The sequence below is a fragment of the Eleutherodactylus coqui genome, chromosome 7 (genome assembly GCF_035609145.1).
Source record: "Eleutherodactylus coqui strain aEleCoq1 chromosome 7, aEleCoq1.hap1, whole genome shotgun sequence".
Classification (NCBI taxonomy): domain Eukaryota; kingdom Metazoa; phylum Chordata; class Amphibia; order Anura; family Eleutherodactylidae; genus Eleutherodactylus; species Eleutherodactylus coqui.
In genome coordinates this window covers 2739533-2758750 of record NC_089843.1, presented here as the reverse complement: position 1 = coordinate 2758750, position 19218 = coordinate 2739533, and the positions used below count along the sequence as shown (strand labels likewise).

General features: G+C 50.8%; 1 protein-coding gene across 1 annotated transcript in view; it reads right to left on the bottom strand.

Moving 5' to 3' along the window:
- Positions 1-19218, bottom strand: part of PI16 (peptidase inhibitor 16) — an 82700-nt gene that overhangs the window by 44623 nt on the left and 18859 nt on the right. Inside the window, exon 3 of the mRNA XM_066572781.1 lies at positions 6550-6771. Coding sequence (XP_066428878.1) covers positions 6550-6771 — 222 coding nt within the window. The remainder of the gene's footprint in view (positions 1-6549; positions 6772-19218) is intronic.

Sequence of the window (19218 nt, the reverse complement as noted above, 5' to 3'; positions counted from 1 at the left end):
AGGCCTAACATACTGCCATGCCCTCCCCCATAGAGCCAGGTTACCTAGCTGAGGTTCAGCATGCTACCATGCCCTCCCCCATAGAGCCATGCTATTCAGCTGAGGTCTAACATACTGCCATGCCCTCCCCCATAGAGCCATGCTACCCAGCTGAGGACTTACATACTGTCATGCCCTCCCCCATAGAGCCAGGTTACCCAGCTGAGGTTTAGCACACTACCATGCCCTCCTACATAGGGCTATGATACCCTGCTGAGGTTTAGCATACTACCATGCCCTCCCCCATAGAGCCACGTTACCCAGCTGAGGTTTAGCACACTACCATGCCCTCCTACATAGAGCTATGATACCCTGCTGAGGTCTAACATACTGCCATGCCCTCCCCATAGAGCCATGCTACCCAGCAGAGGTCCACCATACTGCCATGCCCTCCCCCATAGAGCCAGGTTACCCAGCTGAGGTTAAGCATACTACTATGCCCTCCCCCATAGAGCCAGGTTACCCAGCTGAGGTTTAGTACACTACCATGCCCTCCCACATAGAGCTATGATACCCAGCCGAAGCCTAACATACTGCCATCCGCCTCCTACATAGAGCCATGATACCCAGCTGAGATCTAACATACTGCCATGCCCTCCCCCATAGAACCATGCTACCCAGCTGAGTCCTAACATACTGCCATCTGCCTCCTACATAGAGCCATGGTACCCAGCTGAGATCTAACATACTACCGTGCCCTCCCCCATAGAGCCATGCTACTCAGCAGAGGTCCACCATACTGCCATGCCTTCCCCCATAGAGCCATGCTACTCAGCAGAGGTCCACCATACTGCCATGCCTTCCCCCATAGAGCCATGCTACCCAGCTGAGGTCTAACATACTGCCCTGCCCTCCCCCACAGAGCCATAATACCTAGCTTAGGTTGAGCATAATGGCATGCCCTCCTCCATAAAGCCATAATACCCAGCTCAGGTCTAACATACTGCCCTGCCCTCCCCCACAGAGCCATAATACCTAGCTTAGGTTGAGCATAATGGCACGCCCTCCTCCATAAAGCCATAATACCCAGCTCAGGTCTAACATACTGCCATGCCCTCCCCCATAGAGCCAGGTTACCCAGCTGAGGTTTAGCATACTACCATGCCCTCCCACATAGAGCCATGCTATTCAGCTGAGGTCTAACATACTGCCATGCCCTCCCCCATAGAGCCATGCTACCCAGCTGAGGACTAACATACTGTCATGCCCTCCCCCATAGAGCCAGGTTACCCAGCTGAGGTTTAGCATACTACCATGCCCTCCCCCATAGAGCCAGGTAACCCACCTGAGGTTTAGCACACTACCATGCCCTCCCCCATAGAGCCAGGTTACCCACCTGAGGTTTAGCACACTACCATGCCCTCCTACATAGAGCCATGATACACAGCTGAGGTCTAACATACTGCCATGCCCTCCCCCATAGAGCCAGGTTACCTAGCTGAGGTTCAGCATGCTACCATGCCCTCCCCCATAGAGCCATGCTATTCAGCTGAGGTCTAACATACTGCCATGCCCTCCCCCATAGAGCCATGCTACCCAGCTGAGGACTTACATACTGTCATGCCCTCCCCCATAGAGCCAGGTTACCCAGCTGAGGTTTAGCACACTACCATGCCCTCCTACATAGGGCTATGATACCCTGCTGAGGTTTAGCATACTACCATGCCCTCCCCCATAGAGCCACGTTACCCAGCTGAGGTTTAGCACACTACCATGCCCTCCTACATAGAGCTATGATACCCTGCTGAGGTCTAACATACTGCCATGCCCTCCCCATAGAGCCATGCTACCCAGCAGAGGTCCACCATACTGCCATGCCCTCCCCCATAGAGCCAGGTTACCCAGCTGAGGTTAAGCATACTACTATGCCCTCCCCCATAGAGCCAGGTTACCCAGCTGAGGTTTAGTACACTACCATGCCCTCCCACATAGAGCTATGATACCCAGCCGAAGCCTAACATACTGCCATCCGCCTCCTACATAGAGCCATGATACCCAGCTGAGATCTAACATACTGCCATGCCCTCCCCCATAGAACCATGCTACCCAGCTGAGTCCTAACATACTGCCATCTGCCTCCTACATAGAGCCATGGTACCCAGCTGAGATCTAACATACTACCGTGCCCTCCCCCATAGAGCCATGCTACTCAGCAGAGGTCCACCATACTGCCATGCCTTCCCCCATAGAGCCATGCTACTCAGCAGAGGTCCACCATACTGCCATGCCTTCCCCCATAGAGCCATGCTACCCAGCTGAGGTCTAACATACTGCCCTGCCCTCCCCCACAGAGCCATAATACCTAGCTTAGGTTGAGCATAATGGCATGCCCTCCTCCATAAAGCCATAATACCCAGCTCAGGTCTAACATACTGCCCTGCCCTCCCCCACAGAGCCATAATACCTAGCTTAGGTTGAGCATAATGGCACGCCCTCCTCCATAAAGCCATAATACCCAGCTCAGGTCTAACATACTGCCATGCCCTCCCCCATAGAGCCAGGTTACCCAGCTGAGGTTTAGCATACTACCATGCCCTCCCACATAGAGCCATGCTATTCAGCTGAGGTCTAACATACTGCCATGCCCTCCCCCATAGAGCCATGCTACCCAGCTGAGGACTAACATACTGTCATGCCCTCCCCCATAGAGCCAGGTTACCCAGCTGAGGTTTAGCATACTACCATGCCCTCCCCCATAGAGCCAGGTAACCCACCTGAGGTTTAGCACACTACCATGCCCTCCCCCATAGAGCCAGGTTACCCACCTGAGGTTTAGCACACTACCATGCCCTCCTACATAGAGCCATGCTACCCAGCTGAGGATTAAAACACAATGGCATGCCCTTCCCCATAGAGCCATGTTACCCAGCTGAGGTCTAATATACTGCCCTGCCCTCCCCCACAGAGCCATAATGCCTAGCTTAGGTCGAGCATAATGGCATGCCTCCTCCATAGAGCCATAATACCCAGTTGAGGTCTAACCTACTGCCATGCCCTCCCCATTGAGCCATGCTACCCAGCTGAGATCTAGCATACTGCCATCTGCCTCCTACATAGAGCCATGCTACCCAGCTGAGGACTTACATACTGCCATGCCCTCCCCCACAGAGCCATAATGCCTAGCTTAGGTCAAGCATAATGGCAGGCCTCCTCCATAGAGCCATGCTACCCAGCTGAGGTCTATTATACTGCCATGCCCTCCCCCATAGAGCCATGCTACCCAGCTGAGGTATAATATACTGCCCTGCTATCCACCATAGAGCCATGTTAACCAGTGGATGTCCAACATACTGCCATGCCGTCCCCCATAGAGCCATGCTACCCAGCTGACGTCTAACATACTGCCCTGCCCTCCCCCATAAAGGCATTCTATCCAACTGAGGATTAAAAAACAATGGCATGACCTTCCCCATAGTGCCATGTTACCCAGATAGGTCTAACATACTACCATGAACTCCTCCATAAAGCCATGCCACACCGCTCAGGTCTATCATGCTGCCATGCCCTCCAACACAGAGCCAGGTTACCCAGCTGAGGTTTAGCACACTACCATGCCCTCCTACATAGGGCTATGATACCCTGCTGAGGTTTAGCATACTACCATGCCCTCCCCCATAGAGCCACGTTACCCAGCTGAGGTTTAGCACACTACCATGCCCTCCTACATAGAGCTATGATACCCTGCTGAGGTCTAACATACTGCCATGCCCTCCCCATAGAGCCATGCTACCCAGCAGAGGTCCACCATACTGCCATGCCCTCCCCCATAGAGCCAGGTTACCCAGCTGAGGTTAAGCATACTACCATGCCCTCCCCCATAGAGCCAGGTTACCCAGCTGAGGTTTAGTACACTACCATGCCCTCCCACATAGAGCTATGATACCCAGCCGAAGCCTAACATACTGCCATCCGCCTCCTACATAGAGCCATGATACCCAGCTGAGGTCTAACATACTGCCATGCCCTCCCCCATAGAGCCATGCTACCCAGCTGAGTCCTAACATACTGCCATCTGCCTCCTACATAGAGCCATGGTACCCAGCTGAGATCTAACATACTACCGTGCCCTCCCCCATAGAGCCATGCTACTCAGCAGAGGTCCACCATACTGCCATGCCTTCCCCCATAGAGCCATAATACCCAGCTGAGGTCTAACATACTGCCCTGCCCTCCCCCACAGAGCCATAATACCTAGCTTAGGTTGAGCATAATGGCATGCCCTCCTCCATAAAGCCATAATACCCAGCTCAGGTCTAACATACTGCCATGCGCTCCCCCATAGAGCCAGGTTACCCAGCTGAGGTTTAGCATACTACCATGCCCTCCCACATAGAGCCATGCTATTCAGCTGAGGTCTAACATACTGCCATGCCCTCCCCCATAGAGCCATGCCCTCCCCCATAGAGCCATGCTACCCAGCTGAGGACTAACATACTGTCATGCCCTCCCCCATAGAGCCAGGTTACCCAGCTGAGGTTTAGCATACTACCATGCCCTCCCGCATAGAGCCAGGTTACCCAGCTGAGGTTTAGCATACTACCATGCCCTCCCCCATAGAGCCAGGTTACCCACCTGAGGTTTAGCACACTACCATGCCCTCCTACATAGAGCCATGATACACAGCTGAGGTCTAACATACTGCCATGTCCTCCCCCATAGAGCCATGCTACCCAGCTGAGGATTAAAATACAATGGCATGCCCTTCCCCATAGAGCCATGTTACCCAGCTGAGGTCTAATATACTGCCCTGCCCTCCCCCACAGAGCCATAATGCCTAGCTTAGCTCGAGCATAATGGCATGCCTCCTCCATAGAGCCATAATACCCAGTTGAGGTCTAACCTACTGCCATGCCCTCCCCCATTGATCCATGCTACCCAGCTGAGATCGAGCATACTGCCATCTGCCTCCTACATAGAGCCATGCTACCCAGCTGAGGACTTACATACTGCCATGCCCTCCCCCACAGAGCCATAATGCCTAGCTTAGGTCAAGCATAATGGCAGGCCTCCTCCATAGAGCCATGCTACTCAGCTGAGGTCTATTATACTGCCATGCCCTTCCCCATAGAGCCATGCTACCCAGCTGAGGTATAATATACTGCCCTGCTATCCACCATAGAGCCATGTTAACCAGTGGATGTCCAACATACTGCCATGCCGTCCCCAATAGAGCCATGCTACCCAGCTGACGTCTAACATACTGCCCTGCCCTCCCCCATAAAGGCATTCTATCCAACTGAGGATTAAAAAACAATGGCATGACCTTCCCCATAGTGCCATGTTACCCAGATAGGTCTAACATACTACCATGAACTCCTCCATAAAGCCATGCCACACCGCTCAGGTCTATCATGCTGCCATGCCCTCCAACACAGAGCCATGCTACTCAGTGGGGGTCTAATATTCTGCCGTGCCCTCCACCATAGAGCCATGCTAACTAGTGGAGATCTAACATACTGCCATGCCTCCTCCATAGATCCATATTACTCAGCTGAGCTGTAACATAATGCCATGAACTCCTCCATAGAGCCAAGTTAGCCAGCGGAGGTATAATATACTGCCATGCCCTCCTCCATAGAGCCATGCAACCTAGTTGAGGTCAAACATACTGGCATGCCTTACCCCATTGAGCCATACTGCCTAGTTGAGGTCTAACATCTGCCTTGTCCCTCCCCATACAACCAGTGCTACCTAACATACTGCCATGTCTTCTCCATAGAGCCACGCTACGTAGTTTAGCTCTAGCATCTGCCATGCCTCCTCCATAGATCCACGCTACGTAGTTGAGGTCTAACATCTGCCTTGTCCCTCCCCATACAACCAGTGCTACGTAGTCTTCTCCATAGAGCCAGGCTACGTAGTTGAGCTCTAGCATCTGCCATGCCTCCTCCATAGAGCCACGCTACGTAGTTGAGGTCTAACATCTGCCATGTCTCCTCCATAAAGCCATGTTACTTAGTTGAGGTCTAACATACTGCCATGCCTTCTCCAGAGAGCCATGCTACCTAGCTGAGGTCAAACATACTGCCATGCCTTCTCCATAGAGCCAGGCTATGTAGTTGAGCTCTAGCATCTGCCATGCCTCCTCCATAAAGCCACGCTACGTAGTTGAGGTCTAACATACTGCCATGCCTTCTCCGTAGAGCCATGCTACCTAGTTGAGCTCTAGCATCTGCCATGGCTCCTCCATAGAACCATACTAGCTAGCTGAGGTCTAACATACTGCCATGCCCTACTATTAAGAGCCATGCTACTCAACTAAGGTCTAACATACTGCCATGCTCTCCCTCATTGAGCAATGATACCCGGTGGAGGTCTAACATTCTGCCATGCCCTCCCCTACGGAGCCATAATACCCAGAGGAGGTCTAATATACTTCCATGCCCTCCCCCGTAGAGCCATGCTACCCAGCGGAGGTCTAACAAGCCTCTGAGAAGGTAGAAGAGCATCTGCTTCTGAGGACGCGATGCTCTGCTGCGCCCCCCTAGACATCGGTCTATGGCACTGTACCTGGGTGTAGTGCCCGCACATCTGTCCTTCTTGGCAGGTGTCTGCAGTGAAGTTGTAGTAGTCGCGCTCTTTGTGCCAGTCCGCCAGACCCATCTCCACATCCAGACTGGGGCCAGACATGATGAAGAGGTTCTCCCCTCGGAAGCCGCGCTCCTCGTTGTGCTCCCAGATACACTTCGCAGCATACGATGTTGCCAGCTCCTCCAGCGTCCGATCCCATCGCTGCGGGCACAAGAAGGGTGCCCATCATTATTCTGAGCACCATTACTATACAGATGTGCCGTTATAACATGATGCAGTCCCCTCCTCTCTCCATATATAGCCCATCATTACCAAAAGGGGCGCTCCTGTGCGGGTGCACTGGGTGTACCGGGACATGGAACTGGACTCATCCCACCCACTGTCCAACTGATCACATCCAGCGACCGATGTACATATCACATCTACAGTCCAGGTATCTAATCATACAGCGTCCCCCTGACCACCAGGTCTGTAGTCATACAGCGTCCCCCTGACCACCAGGTATCTAATCATACAGCGTCCCCCTGAACACCAGGTATCTAATCATACAGTGTCCCCCTAACCACCAGGTATCTAATCATACAGCATCCCCCTGAACACCAGGTATCTAGTCATGCAGCGTCCCCCTGACCACCAGGTATCTAATCATACAGCGTCCCTGTGACCACCAGGTATCTAATCATACAGTGTCCCCCTAACCACCAGGTCTGTAGTCATACAGCGTCCCCCTGACCACCAGGTATCTAATCATACAGCGTCCCCCTGAACACCAGGTATCTAATCATACAGTGTCCCCCTAACCACCAGGTATCTAATCATACAGCATCCCCCTGAACACCAGGTATCTAGTCATGCAGCGTCCCCCTGACCACCAGGTATCTAATCATACAGCGTCCCTGTGACCACCAGGTATCTAATCATACAGTGTCCCCCTAACCACCAGGTATCTAATCATACAGCATCCCCCTGAACACCAGGTATCTAGTCATGCAGCGTCCCCCTGACCACCAGGTATTTAATCATACAGCGTCCCCCTGACAACCAGGTATGCAATCATACAACGTACCTTTGACCACCAGGTATCTAATCATACAGCGTCCCCCTGACCACCAGGTATCTAATCATACAGCGTCCCCCTGACCACTAGGTATCTAATCATACAGCGTCCCCGTGACCCCCAGGTATGTAGATACAGATCATGTTAGATCGAAGCGTCGTATGGTGACTGGAGGAATAAAGGTGTTGTGATTGCATCGTTTCCTGCTGCCACGGCTATTTTTTCTTCTGACTGGCTTTCTGGAGCTGAGCGATCCGGCTCCTTGCTGCGGCTGGCACATTGGACGGTCCCACCCAGAGGGTTATACGGCGTTGTGCTGCCCTGGACTTTGCTATTGCGAGGTATCTAGTCATACAGTGTACCCCTGACCACCAGGTATCTAATCATACAGCGTCCCCCTGACCACCAGGTATCTAATCATACAGCGTCCCCCTGACCACCAGGTATCTAATCATACAGCGTCCCCCTGACCACCAGGTATCTAATCATACAGCCTCCCCGTGACCCCCAGGTATCTAATCATGCAGCGTACCACTGACCACCAGGTATCTAATCATACAGCGTCCCGCTGACCACCAGGTATCTAATCATACAGCGTCCCCCTGACCACCAGGTATCTAATCATACAGCGTCCCCCTGACCACCAGGTATCTAGTCATACAGCGTCCCCCTGACCACCAGGTATCTAATCATACAGCGTCCCCGTGACCACCAGGTATCTAATCATACAGCGTCCCGCTGACCACCAGGTATCTAATCATACAGCGTCCCCCTGACCCCCAGGTATCTAATCATACAACGTACCTCTGACCACCAGGTATCTAATCACACAGCCTCCCCGTGACCCCCAGGTATCTAGTTATGCAGCGTCCCCCTGACCACCAGGTATCTAATCATCCAGCGTCCCCCTGACCACCAGGTATCTAATCATACAGTGTACCCCCTGACCACCAGGTATCTAATCATACAGCGTCCCCCTGACCACCAGGTATCTAATCATACAGCGTCCCCCTGACCCCCAGGTATCTAATCATACAACGTACCTCTGACCACCAGGCATCTAATCACACAGCCTCCCCGTGACCCCCAGGTATCTAGTTATGCAGCGTCCCCCTGACCACCAGGTATCTAATCATACAGCGTCCCCCTGACCCCCAGGTATCTAATCATACAGTGTACCACTGACCACCAGGTATCTAATCATACAGTGTACCCCCAACCACCAGGTATCTAATCATCCAGCGTCCCCCTGACAACCAGGAATCTAATAATATACAGTGTACCACTGACCACCAGGTATCTAATCATACAACGTACTCCTGACCACCAGGTATCTAATGATACAGCGTCCCCCTGACAACCAGGTATCCAATCATACAACGTACCTCTGACCACCAGGTATCTAATCATACCGCCTCCCCGTTAAGCCCAGGTATGTAATCATACAGTGTACCCCTGACCACCAGGTATCTAATCATGCAGCGTACCACTGACCACCAGGTATCTAGTCATACAGTGTACCCCTGACCACCAGGTATCTAATCATACAGCGTCCCCCTGACCACCAGGTATCTAATCATACAGCGTCCCTGTGACCACCAGCTATCTAATCATCCAGCGTCCCCCTGACCACCAGGTATCTAATCATACAGCGTCCCCCTGACCACCAGGAATCTAATCATATACAGTGTACCACTGACCACCACGTATCTAATCATACAGCGTCCCCCTGACCACCAGGTATCTAATCATACAGCATCCCCCTGACCACCAGGTATCTAATCATACAGCTTCCCTGTGACTACCTGGTATCTAATCATACAGCGTCCCCCTGACCACCAGGTATCTAATCATACAGCATCCCCGTGACCCCCAGGTATGTAATCATACAAAGTACACCTGACCACCAGGTATCTAAACATACAGCGTACCCCTGACTACCAGGTATCTAATCATACAGCGTACCCCTGACCACCAGGTATCTAATCATACAGCGTACCCCTGACCACCAGCTATCTAATCATACAGTCTACCCCTGACCACCAGGTATCTAATCATACAGCGTCCCGCAGACCACCAGGTATCTAAACATACAGCGTCCCCCTGACGACCAGGTATCTAATCATACCGCGTACCCCTGACCACCAGGTATCTAATCATACAGTCTACCCCTGACTACCAGCTATCTAATCATACAGTCTACCCCTGACCACCAGGCATCCAATCATACAGTCTACCCCTGACTACCAGGTAACTAATTATACAGCGTCCCCCTGACCACCAGGTATCTAATCATACAGCGTCCCGCTGACCACCAGGTATCTAATCATACAGCGTCCCCCTGACCACCAGGTATCTAATCATACAGCGCACCCCTGACCACCAGGTATATATTCACACAGTGTAAAACTGACCACCAAGTATCTAAACATACAGCATACCCCTGACCACCAGGTATCTAATCATACAGCGTACCCCTGACCACCAGGTATCTAATCATACAGTCTACCCCTGACTACCAGGTATCTACTTATACAGCGTACCCCTGACCACCAGGTATGTAATCATACAGTCTACCCCTGACCACCAGGTATCTTATTATACAGCGTACCCCTGACCACCAGGTATCTATTCATACAGTCTACCCCTGACTACCAGGTAACTAACTATACAGCGTCCCCCTGACCACCAGGTATCTAATCATACAGCGTCCCGCTGACCACCAGGTATCTAATTATACAGCGTACCCCTGACCACCAGGTATCTAATCATACAGTCTACCCCTGACCACCAGGTATCTAATCATACAGCGTCCCGCTGACCACCAGGTATCTAAATCATACAGCGCCCCCCTAACCACCAGGTATCTAATCATACAGCAAACCCCTAAGCATCAGGTATCTAATCATACAGCTTCCCCCTGGCCACCAGGTATACAATCATACAGCGTCCCCCTGACCACCAGGTATCTAATCATACTTTCCCCTGACCACCAGGTATCTAATTCCACAAAGTCCCCCTGACCACCAGGTATCTAATCATACAGCGTACCACTGACCACCAGTTATCTTATCATACAGCATCTCCCTGACCATCAGGTATATAGTCATAGAGCGCCCCCCTGACCACCAGGTATCTAATCATAAAGTGGACCCCTGACCACCAGGTATCTAATCATACAGCGTCCCCCTGACCACCAGGTATCTAGTCGTACAGCGTACCAGTGACCATCATGTATCTAATCATACAGCGTACCCCTTACCTCAAGGTATCTAGTCATACAGCGTATCCCTGACCACCAGGTATCTAATCATGCAGCGTACCACTGACCACCAGGTATCTAAATATACAGCGTACCCCTGACCACCAGGTATCTAAACATACAGCGTACCCCTTACCTCAAGGTATCTAGTCATACAGCGTATCCCTGACCACCAGGTATCTAATCATGCAGCGTACCACTGACCACCAGGTATCTAAATATGCAGCGTACCCCTGACCACCAGGTATCTAATCCTACAGCGTCCCCCTGACCACCAGTTATCTTATCATGCAGCGTCTCCCTGACCATCAGGTATCTAATCATACAGCGTCCCCCTGACCACCAGGTATCTAATCATACAGCGTCCCCCTGACCACCAGTTATCTTATCATACAGCGTCTCCCTGACCACCAGGTATCTAATCCTACAGCGTCCCCCTGACCACCAGGTATCTAATCATACAGCGTCTCCCTGACCATCAGGTATCTAATCATACAGCGTCCCCCTGACCACCAGGTATCTAATCATACAGCGTCCCCCTGACCACCAGGTATCTAATCATGCAGCGTAACCCTGACCACCAGTTATCTTATCATACAGCGTACTCCTGACCACCAGGTATCTAATCATACAGCGTCCCCCTGACCACCAGGTATCTAATCATACAGCGTCCCCCTGACCACCAGTTATCTTATCATACAGCGTCCCCCTGACCATCAGGTATCTAATCATACAGCGTCCCCCTGACCACCAGGTATCTAATCATACAGTGTCCCCCTGACCACCAGGTATCTAATCATACAGCGTCTCCCTGACCATCAGGTATCTAATCATACAGCGTCCCTCTGCCCACCAGGTATCTAATCATACAGCTTAGAGGCGTGGCCAAGTGGATGGCGGGATAAGCCGCACTTTCGGCGAGCTCCCGCGTCTCCTACCTTTCCTGCAGCCTTGAGGCACCGGCGAGCGGCAGAAAAGGAGTACCACGCAGTCCATGGGGAGGAGAAGACCCACCCGATCGCAGACCTGCACTCCGGTCAGCAGAAGCGGCGGAATGGAGCGATATCTCGGTGGAGCAGGGGAGCCGGCTGTGAGGAGCAAGATGGCGCCGGCACCAGCAGAAGCGCGGGAGGCAGATCAGCTTCCGCATTCACCAGCGGCTCTGCACCCAAGAGAAGGCGCCCTGCAGACACCAGACAAGGGAAGACAAGCCGATGACGGAGCTGCAAGAGCAGCCAGCAGCACGGATCTCTCCCCACAAGGACGGCCGGAGCAGAGAGGAGGCAAACAGACCGAGGGTGCAGTGAGTACTCCGGGCAGCAGCCCCTGCACACAGCACAGCACACCCCCCCCTACAGCACAGGCAGACATGGCTGATAGGAGTGATAGCCCCTCATGGACATCCTCACATATGCCCAATACCACGGCCAGTCCACCCCCCAGAGGGAATAGAGGCTCCCCACACATTACAGGAGACGAGGAGTGGAAACGCCATATAATGGAGATTCCGACAAAAAACGAGCTGACCGAACTATTCCACAAATTTGAATCCTCCAACAAACAAGTACTAGATGGCATCCGCTCATATATACAGCACTTAGGCCACAGAATAATGCAAATAGAAGACACCCAGGAGGGCACGTCAGCCATCTTAGAAAACCACAGGCAAGCTATACAAGCCCAAGCCGACCAGATTACAGGTCTCATCATGCATATTGATGACCTGGAAAATCGGAACCGCCGAAATAATATACGAATACGAGGTCTGCCGGAGGAAGTGGAGGGCCAGCAGCTAGAGGAGTGGGCACAGACTTTCTTTCAACAATTACTGAAACGGCCAACAGAGAGCCCAGTAGAGATAGACCGAATCCATAGAGCCCTAGGGCCCAGGGCCATGGACCCCAACATGCCAAGGGATATCATATGTAGAGTACACTTCTACAAAGATAAAGATGAGATCATCAGGAAAGCGAGAGAAAGAGGAGACCTGCAACACAACGGAAAACCTATCATACTCCTCCAAGACTTGGCGCGCCACACCCTGCGAATGAGAGGAGCCCTCAGACCCCTCCTAGCAGCCCTGAAAGCTCAGGGGACGCCATACAGATGGGGATTCCCCTTCTCCCTGTCCGCCACAAAAGACGGGAAAACAGCTGTCTTCCGCAACTTAGGTGACCTCCCAAATTTTTTAGGAACCTTACAACTACCAATGGTCGCCCTCCCGGACTGGCCCATGGTCCCAACAGCCCTGGCACCTACAACGCAAGAACAGTGGCAGACCATGCAACCAAAAGCACAAAGAGACAAACGAACCCGCGCAGATAAAAACACCTGAATCTACGGGGACAAACCTAAAGAGGACACACGGCCCTTCTTTTGGCCTCTCATAGCTCCAGTCCAGAACACTGACCCTACCGTCCGCACCTCGGCTGCCCTGCTAACAATAACAGAGACAAAATGAACACGCATCTCATAACTCGCCGAAGCAGGGCTCCGGGGAAAAACGGAGCGAGAGGCCGCACACTGAAGCGGAAAAGACACATGACCCTGTGGACTGCCTACACGTTAAAGAGACTAGAACCACAAGATGTTCTCCAAGTTAATAGTTATTAACCATGGTTACAAACGGTTTATCTTCTATCTCTTTTTCTTACTTACAAATGCTATGCCTCATCAATCTTAACCTTAACTCCCTTCCCCACATTCAGACTCCTACACACTGAACATCATCCTACACTCCCTGGTGCCTCGGGGAATATCCTCCAAGGCCTCATATAGGGGCCGGCAGCAACTAACACATGTTGGTCCCATGGGTGGGGGACGCGGGGGTTCGGAAAACCTCCTTCCGGTACCTCCTCACTCTCCACACACAGGGTGACCAATCGCACCATCGCGAACGCTGGCAAGCTCAAGCCAGCAATTCACCCAGCAAGCATGCGCGACTACTCAGCGCAGCACAAGGCTTCAAAAAGTGAGCCTTACTCATTTCTCTCTTTTTTTTTTCTCTTCACCTCTTCACATGCTCTTTCCTTGCTCATCCAACACTCTCCCCCCCCCCCCACTCTATATCCACCTATCCATTCCCGACCTCAGCTGAGACACCTCAATTGCCAACCAGATGGCTGATCTCACCTTTGGCACTTACAATGCCAGGGGGTTAAATAAACCGGCCAAAAGGGGGCAGATCTTGGACCACTTCCACCGCCAGAAGACAATGATAGTCTTCATACAGGAAACACACTTCCAGGAATCTGAGATACCGAAGTGTAAGCATCGTCACTATACAACGTGGCATCATAGTCCACACCCGACGAAAAAAGCAGGAGGCACTTCGATAGCAATCCACAAATATCTACCGCATAAACTGCTGGCCTCCGAAATGGACAAAAACGGGAGACATCTATTCTTAAAAATCCAAGTAAATGCTGAAATCATTACATTGGCTAATGTTTATTTTCCCAATCTAGGTCAGAAAAGTTTTGGAATCCGAACGCTGAGGGCTCTGGCGACCTTCGCGAACGGGTCCAATATCATCATGGGAGGCGACTTTAACCTTTGCATGGATCCGGTCTGTGACTCCTCGGGGGGTAAGTCGGGGGTCTCCCCCACAACAACGCACAGACTCAAAACAGAATTAGCCAGCCTTAGATTGGTAGATTTATGGAGGACACTCCACCCTAGAGAGAGGGATTATAGCTTTCACTCACTAGCTCACAACAGTTACCAGAGATTAGATTATCTTTACATATCACATGGCTTACTAGACAGAAAACCCTCCTCATCCATGGGCACCTTTGTGTGGTCGGACCATGCTCCAGTCTGGGGATCCCTAGGGATAGGACAGAGGAATAAATCGAGTCCCGAATGGCGCCTAAACGACAACTTATTAGATGACGCAGTATGCTTACAAGAAATACAGCTAGCAATAGACTCCTTCATAGTTAACCACGCCACAGACACAACCCCATCCCCCGTGAAATGGGAAGCCCTCAAGTGCATATTACGGGGAATATTCATATCGCACGGATCCCGAATTAAAAAATTAAGGTCCACTAAGTTAGAGACCCTTTTGACCCACTTAAACATGCTAGAATCGACTAACAAAGCGGCACCCGCTGCAGAGACCGCAGCGGAGATATCGGCGACTCAAACAAATATTCTCAATATATTGGAGCAGACCTCTCTCTGTCAACGTGACAGAATCAGAGGAAAGTTTTATGAATATGGGGACAAGTGCGGTAAGGGACTGGCTAGAGCATTAAACCCCAGATCACCCCAAACCTACGTCTTCACTATAGACAAGCCGGGAGAGGGACTGGTCCACGACAATGCTAGGATCCTTGAAAGCTTCCACGCATATTATCAGAAATTATATAATCTGGATAAAGAGCAGAACATCACTGAAGTGGACCATAGGAAGGAGAGAGACGCATATATAGCAACCCATGCCCCTAAGAGCATACCCCACGAAGACAGGATGGCATTAGAGACTGACTTTACAACACAAGACCTGGAGGAGGCGGCCGGGTCGCTGAAAATCGGTAAAAGCCCAGGCCCAGACGGGTTCACACCCCGCTTTTATAAGACCTGTATGGGTCGTCTGGCCCCCCTGATGTTAGAGGCATTCAATACAGTTTCCAGAGCATCCCCCTTCCCGGCACAGGCGCTGCAGGCGGTCATAACAGTCCTCCCGAAGCCTGGGAAAGACCCGACTAATTGTGGGAGCTACAGGCCAATATCGCTCCTAAATGTGGATACTAAATTATTTGCCAAAATGTTGGCGAACCGCCTGCAGCGCCACATACCAACCCTGATACACGGGGACCAGGTGGGCTTCGTCCCTGGAAGGGAGGCAGGGGACAGTACAGTCCGCACATTGGCACTCATATCAAGGGCCGCAAAGGAAGGTACCCCACTCTGCCTTCTTGCGGTCGACGCCGAAAAGGCTTTTGATAGAGTGGATTGGGGATTCCTGGAGGCAACACTAAAACAGATAGGGCTGGGCTCAAGGTTCCTAGAATGGATAATGGCACTCTATAATAATCCATCAGCAAAAATACGAGTAAACGGGAGGATGTCTAACCAGGTCCAAATTAGAAATGGCACAAGGCAGGGCTGCCCTCTGTCTCCCTTTCTTTATATCATAGTGATGGAGACCCTGGCCAATGCTCTCAGAACCAACTCCGACATCAGGGGAATGCAGGTGGCCACAAGCGAGCAGAAGGTCGCCCTTTATGCCGACGACCTGCTGCTCTACATATCAAATCCAAGGATAGCCCTGCCCAATATCCTGGAAGAGTTTCGGAGATTCGGCCGCCTCTCCAATTTCAAAGTAAACTTAAATAAAACAGAAATCTTAAACATTAACATACCCAACAACGAGGAAGGGGACCTGGAGAATGCCTTTACATTCAAATGGCAAAAAAACGGGATCAAATATTTAGGCATAACAATCACACCGGACATAAAAGACCTATTCCAAACAAACTATAAGCCACTCTTAGCAAAGCTCGAAAAAGACCTGGAGGGATGGCGGACAGTGTCCCTCTCCTGGTTTGGTAGGATCAGTTCCATAAAAATGAATGTCCTCCCTAGGCTGCTATACGTCCTCCAAACCGTCCCCATCAGACTCCCGGGGGCCTACTTAAATAAAATTAGGAAAATAATAATGAAATTCATCTGGGGCGACAAAAGACCGAGACGTAATTGGAGGGCCCTGACTGGCCCTAAGGAGGATGGGGGAATGGGGATACCCAATATCTCGCTCTACCACAAGGCCTCACTGACCAGAAGAGTACTGGAACTAGTACGGAGTAGATCTCAGAAACGTTGGGTGTCAGCAGAACAAGACTCAGCCCCCCATAGGGGATATGGCCTAATATGGATCCCAGGAAAGGGGAAACATAAAAACACGGGACTTTCCCCATTCATAGAAGAGTTACTGACAGCATGGGTGGGACCTGCGACCAAGGCAGGTTGGATAAAGAGACCAGGACCACTAACTCCACTGGTGGGAAATATAGACATTCCAGCATTTTACAATGGCTCCCCGCTAGTAAACCTTCTGGCGAGTGACCGGACAAAGGAAATCCCTAGAATTAAAAACATGCTTGGGGGAAACAACATTAAAACGCTAGGAGAGATCCTAGAAGGCAGGGACGCACCAGCTGGAGCATGGTTCCAATACCTCCAAATATGCCACTACATTAGGACATTAGGGGGACCGGCATCAATAGGAACAGACACGACACCCTTTGAAAACAAATTCATACTCAACAAAACGGTAAAGGGTAGGGTGTCAGAACTATACCAATTCTTGCTAGCAGAGAATAGTCAAGGAAATAGCGCTGTGCTGGAGAGAGAGTGGGAAAAGGAGCTCGGATGTTCCCCCCCCCCGAGGAGTCATGGAGGAGAGCTTATATTCTAACACACAAAACCACCATCTCGAGTAAATTACAGGAATTAAACTATAAGATCCTGACAAGGTGGTACAGAACCCCCGCGGGGCTTGCCAGAGCCTTCCCACAATATTCAGATGTCTGCTGGAGATGCTTAAAAGAGAAAGGTACGTTCATTCATATTTGGTGGTCGTGCCCGATGATCTGCCCCCTTTGGCAAGAGGTCGGCGAGCTCTATTCATGGACGAGTAGACAAAATATAAAACTATCCCCAGAAATAGCACTACTGTCGATGTTCCCTGGTCCTTTGACACAAGTCAAAAAATCACTACTACGATTTTTTGTCATAGCCGTACGCCAAATAATTCCCAGGAAATGGAAATCCCCATCGCCCCCCACAAGGGTGATGTGGATCAAAGCGATAGATCACATCCAGTATATGGAAGAAATATGTGCAAAGGACGAGAGAAGGCACAGCAACTTCCTGACAACCTGGTCCATGTGGATTATGCTCCGTAACACACCAGAGTTGGCATCCTGGGTTACAAGTGGCATTATTCCCCAAAGACAAACCCAATCAGCCCATCAAAATTAAGTCTTAAAAAACACTTGATGGTTACTTCAATGGTTAATAGGTCGGACCCCCTTTACTCATACCACCTCTCCCCTTTTTTTTTTTTTCTTCCTCTTTCCCTTTTTCCTATCCCCCACCCCCTTTTCTTCTCCAATTCTAAATAACTGCTGTTTTGTTTGTTTTTTTTTTGTTTTTGGTTTGTTTTTCATAGATGGTTAAAACCAAGAAAACAAAACCAAGATAAGTTTGTTCATTTATTTGGTTTAAGATCTTGGCATACAAAGTTGACATAAAATAGTGACGTGATATTACCTGGCAATATTTGATGACATTTAATGTTAAATGCATAATTTTCTATATAAATAAAAACACATTTTGAACCATAATCATACAGCGTCCCCCTGACCACCAGGTATCTAATCATACAGCATCCCCCTGACCACCAGGTATCTAATCATACAGCATCCCCCTGACCACCAGGTATCTAATCATAAAGTGGGCCCCTGACCACCAGGTATCTAATCATACAGCGTCCCCCTGACCACCAGGTATCCAATCATACAGCGTACCCCTGACCACCAGGTATCTAATCATACAGCGTCCCCGTGACCACCAGGTATCTATTCATGCAGCGTCCCGCTGACCACCAGGTATCTAATCATACTGCCTACCCTGACCACCCGGTATCTAATTATACAGTGTACCCCTGACCACCAGGTATCTAATCATACAGCGTACCCCTGACCACCAGGTATCTATTCATGCAGCGTCCCCCTGACCACCACGTATCTATCATACAGCATACACCTGACCACCAGGTATCTAATCATACAGCGTACCCCTGACCACCAGGTATCTAATCATACAGCGTCCCCGTGACCACCAGGTATCTAGTCATACAGCGTATCCCTGACCACCAGGTATCTAATCATACAGCGTCCCCCTGACCACCAGGTATCTAATCATACGGCGTACCCCTGACCACCAGCTATCTAATCATACAGCGTACCCCTGACCACCAGGTATCTATTCATGCAGCGTCCCCCTGACCACCAGGTATCTATCATACAGCATACACCTGACCACCAGGTATCTAATCATACAGCGTAACCCTGACCACCAGGTATCTAATCATACAGCGTACCCCTGACCACCAGGTATCTATCATACAGCGTACCCCTGACCACCAGGTATCTAATCATACAGTGTACATCTGACCACCAGGTATCTAATCATAAAGTGGACCCCTGACCACCAGGTATCTAATCATACAGCGTACATCTGACCACCAGGTATCTAATCATAAAGTGGACCCCTGACCACCAGGTATCTAATCATACAGCGTCCCCCTGACCAC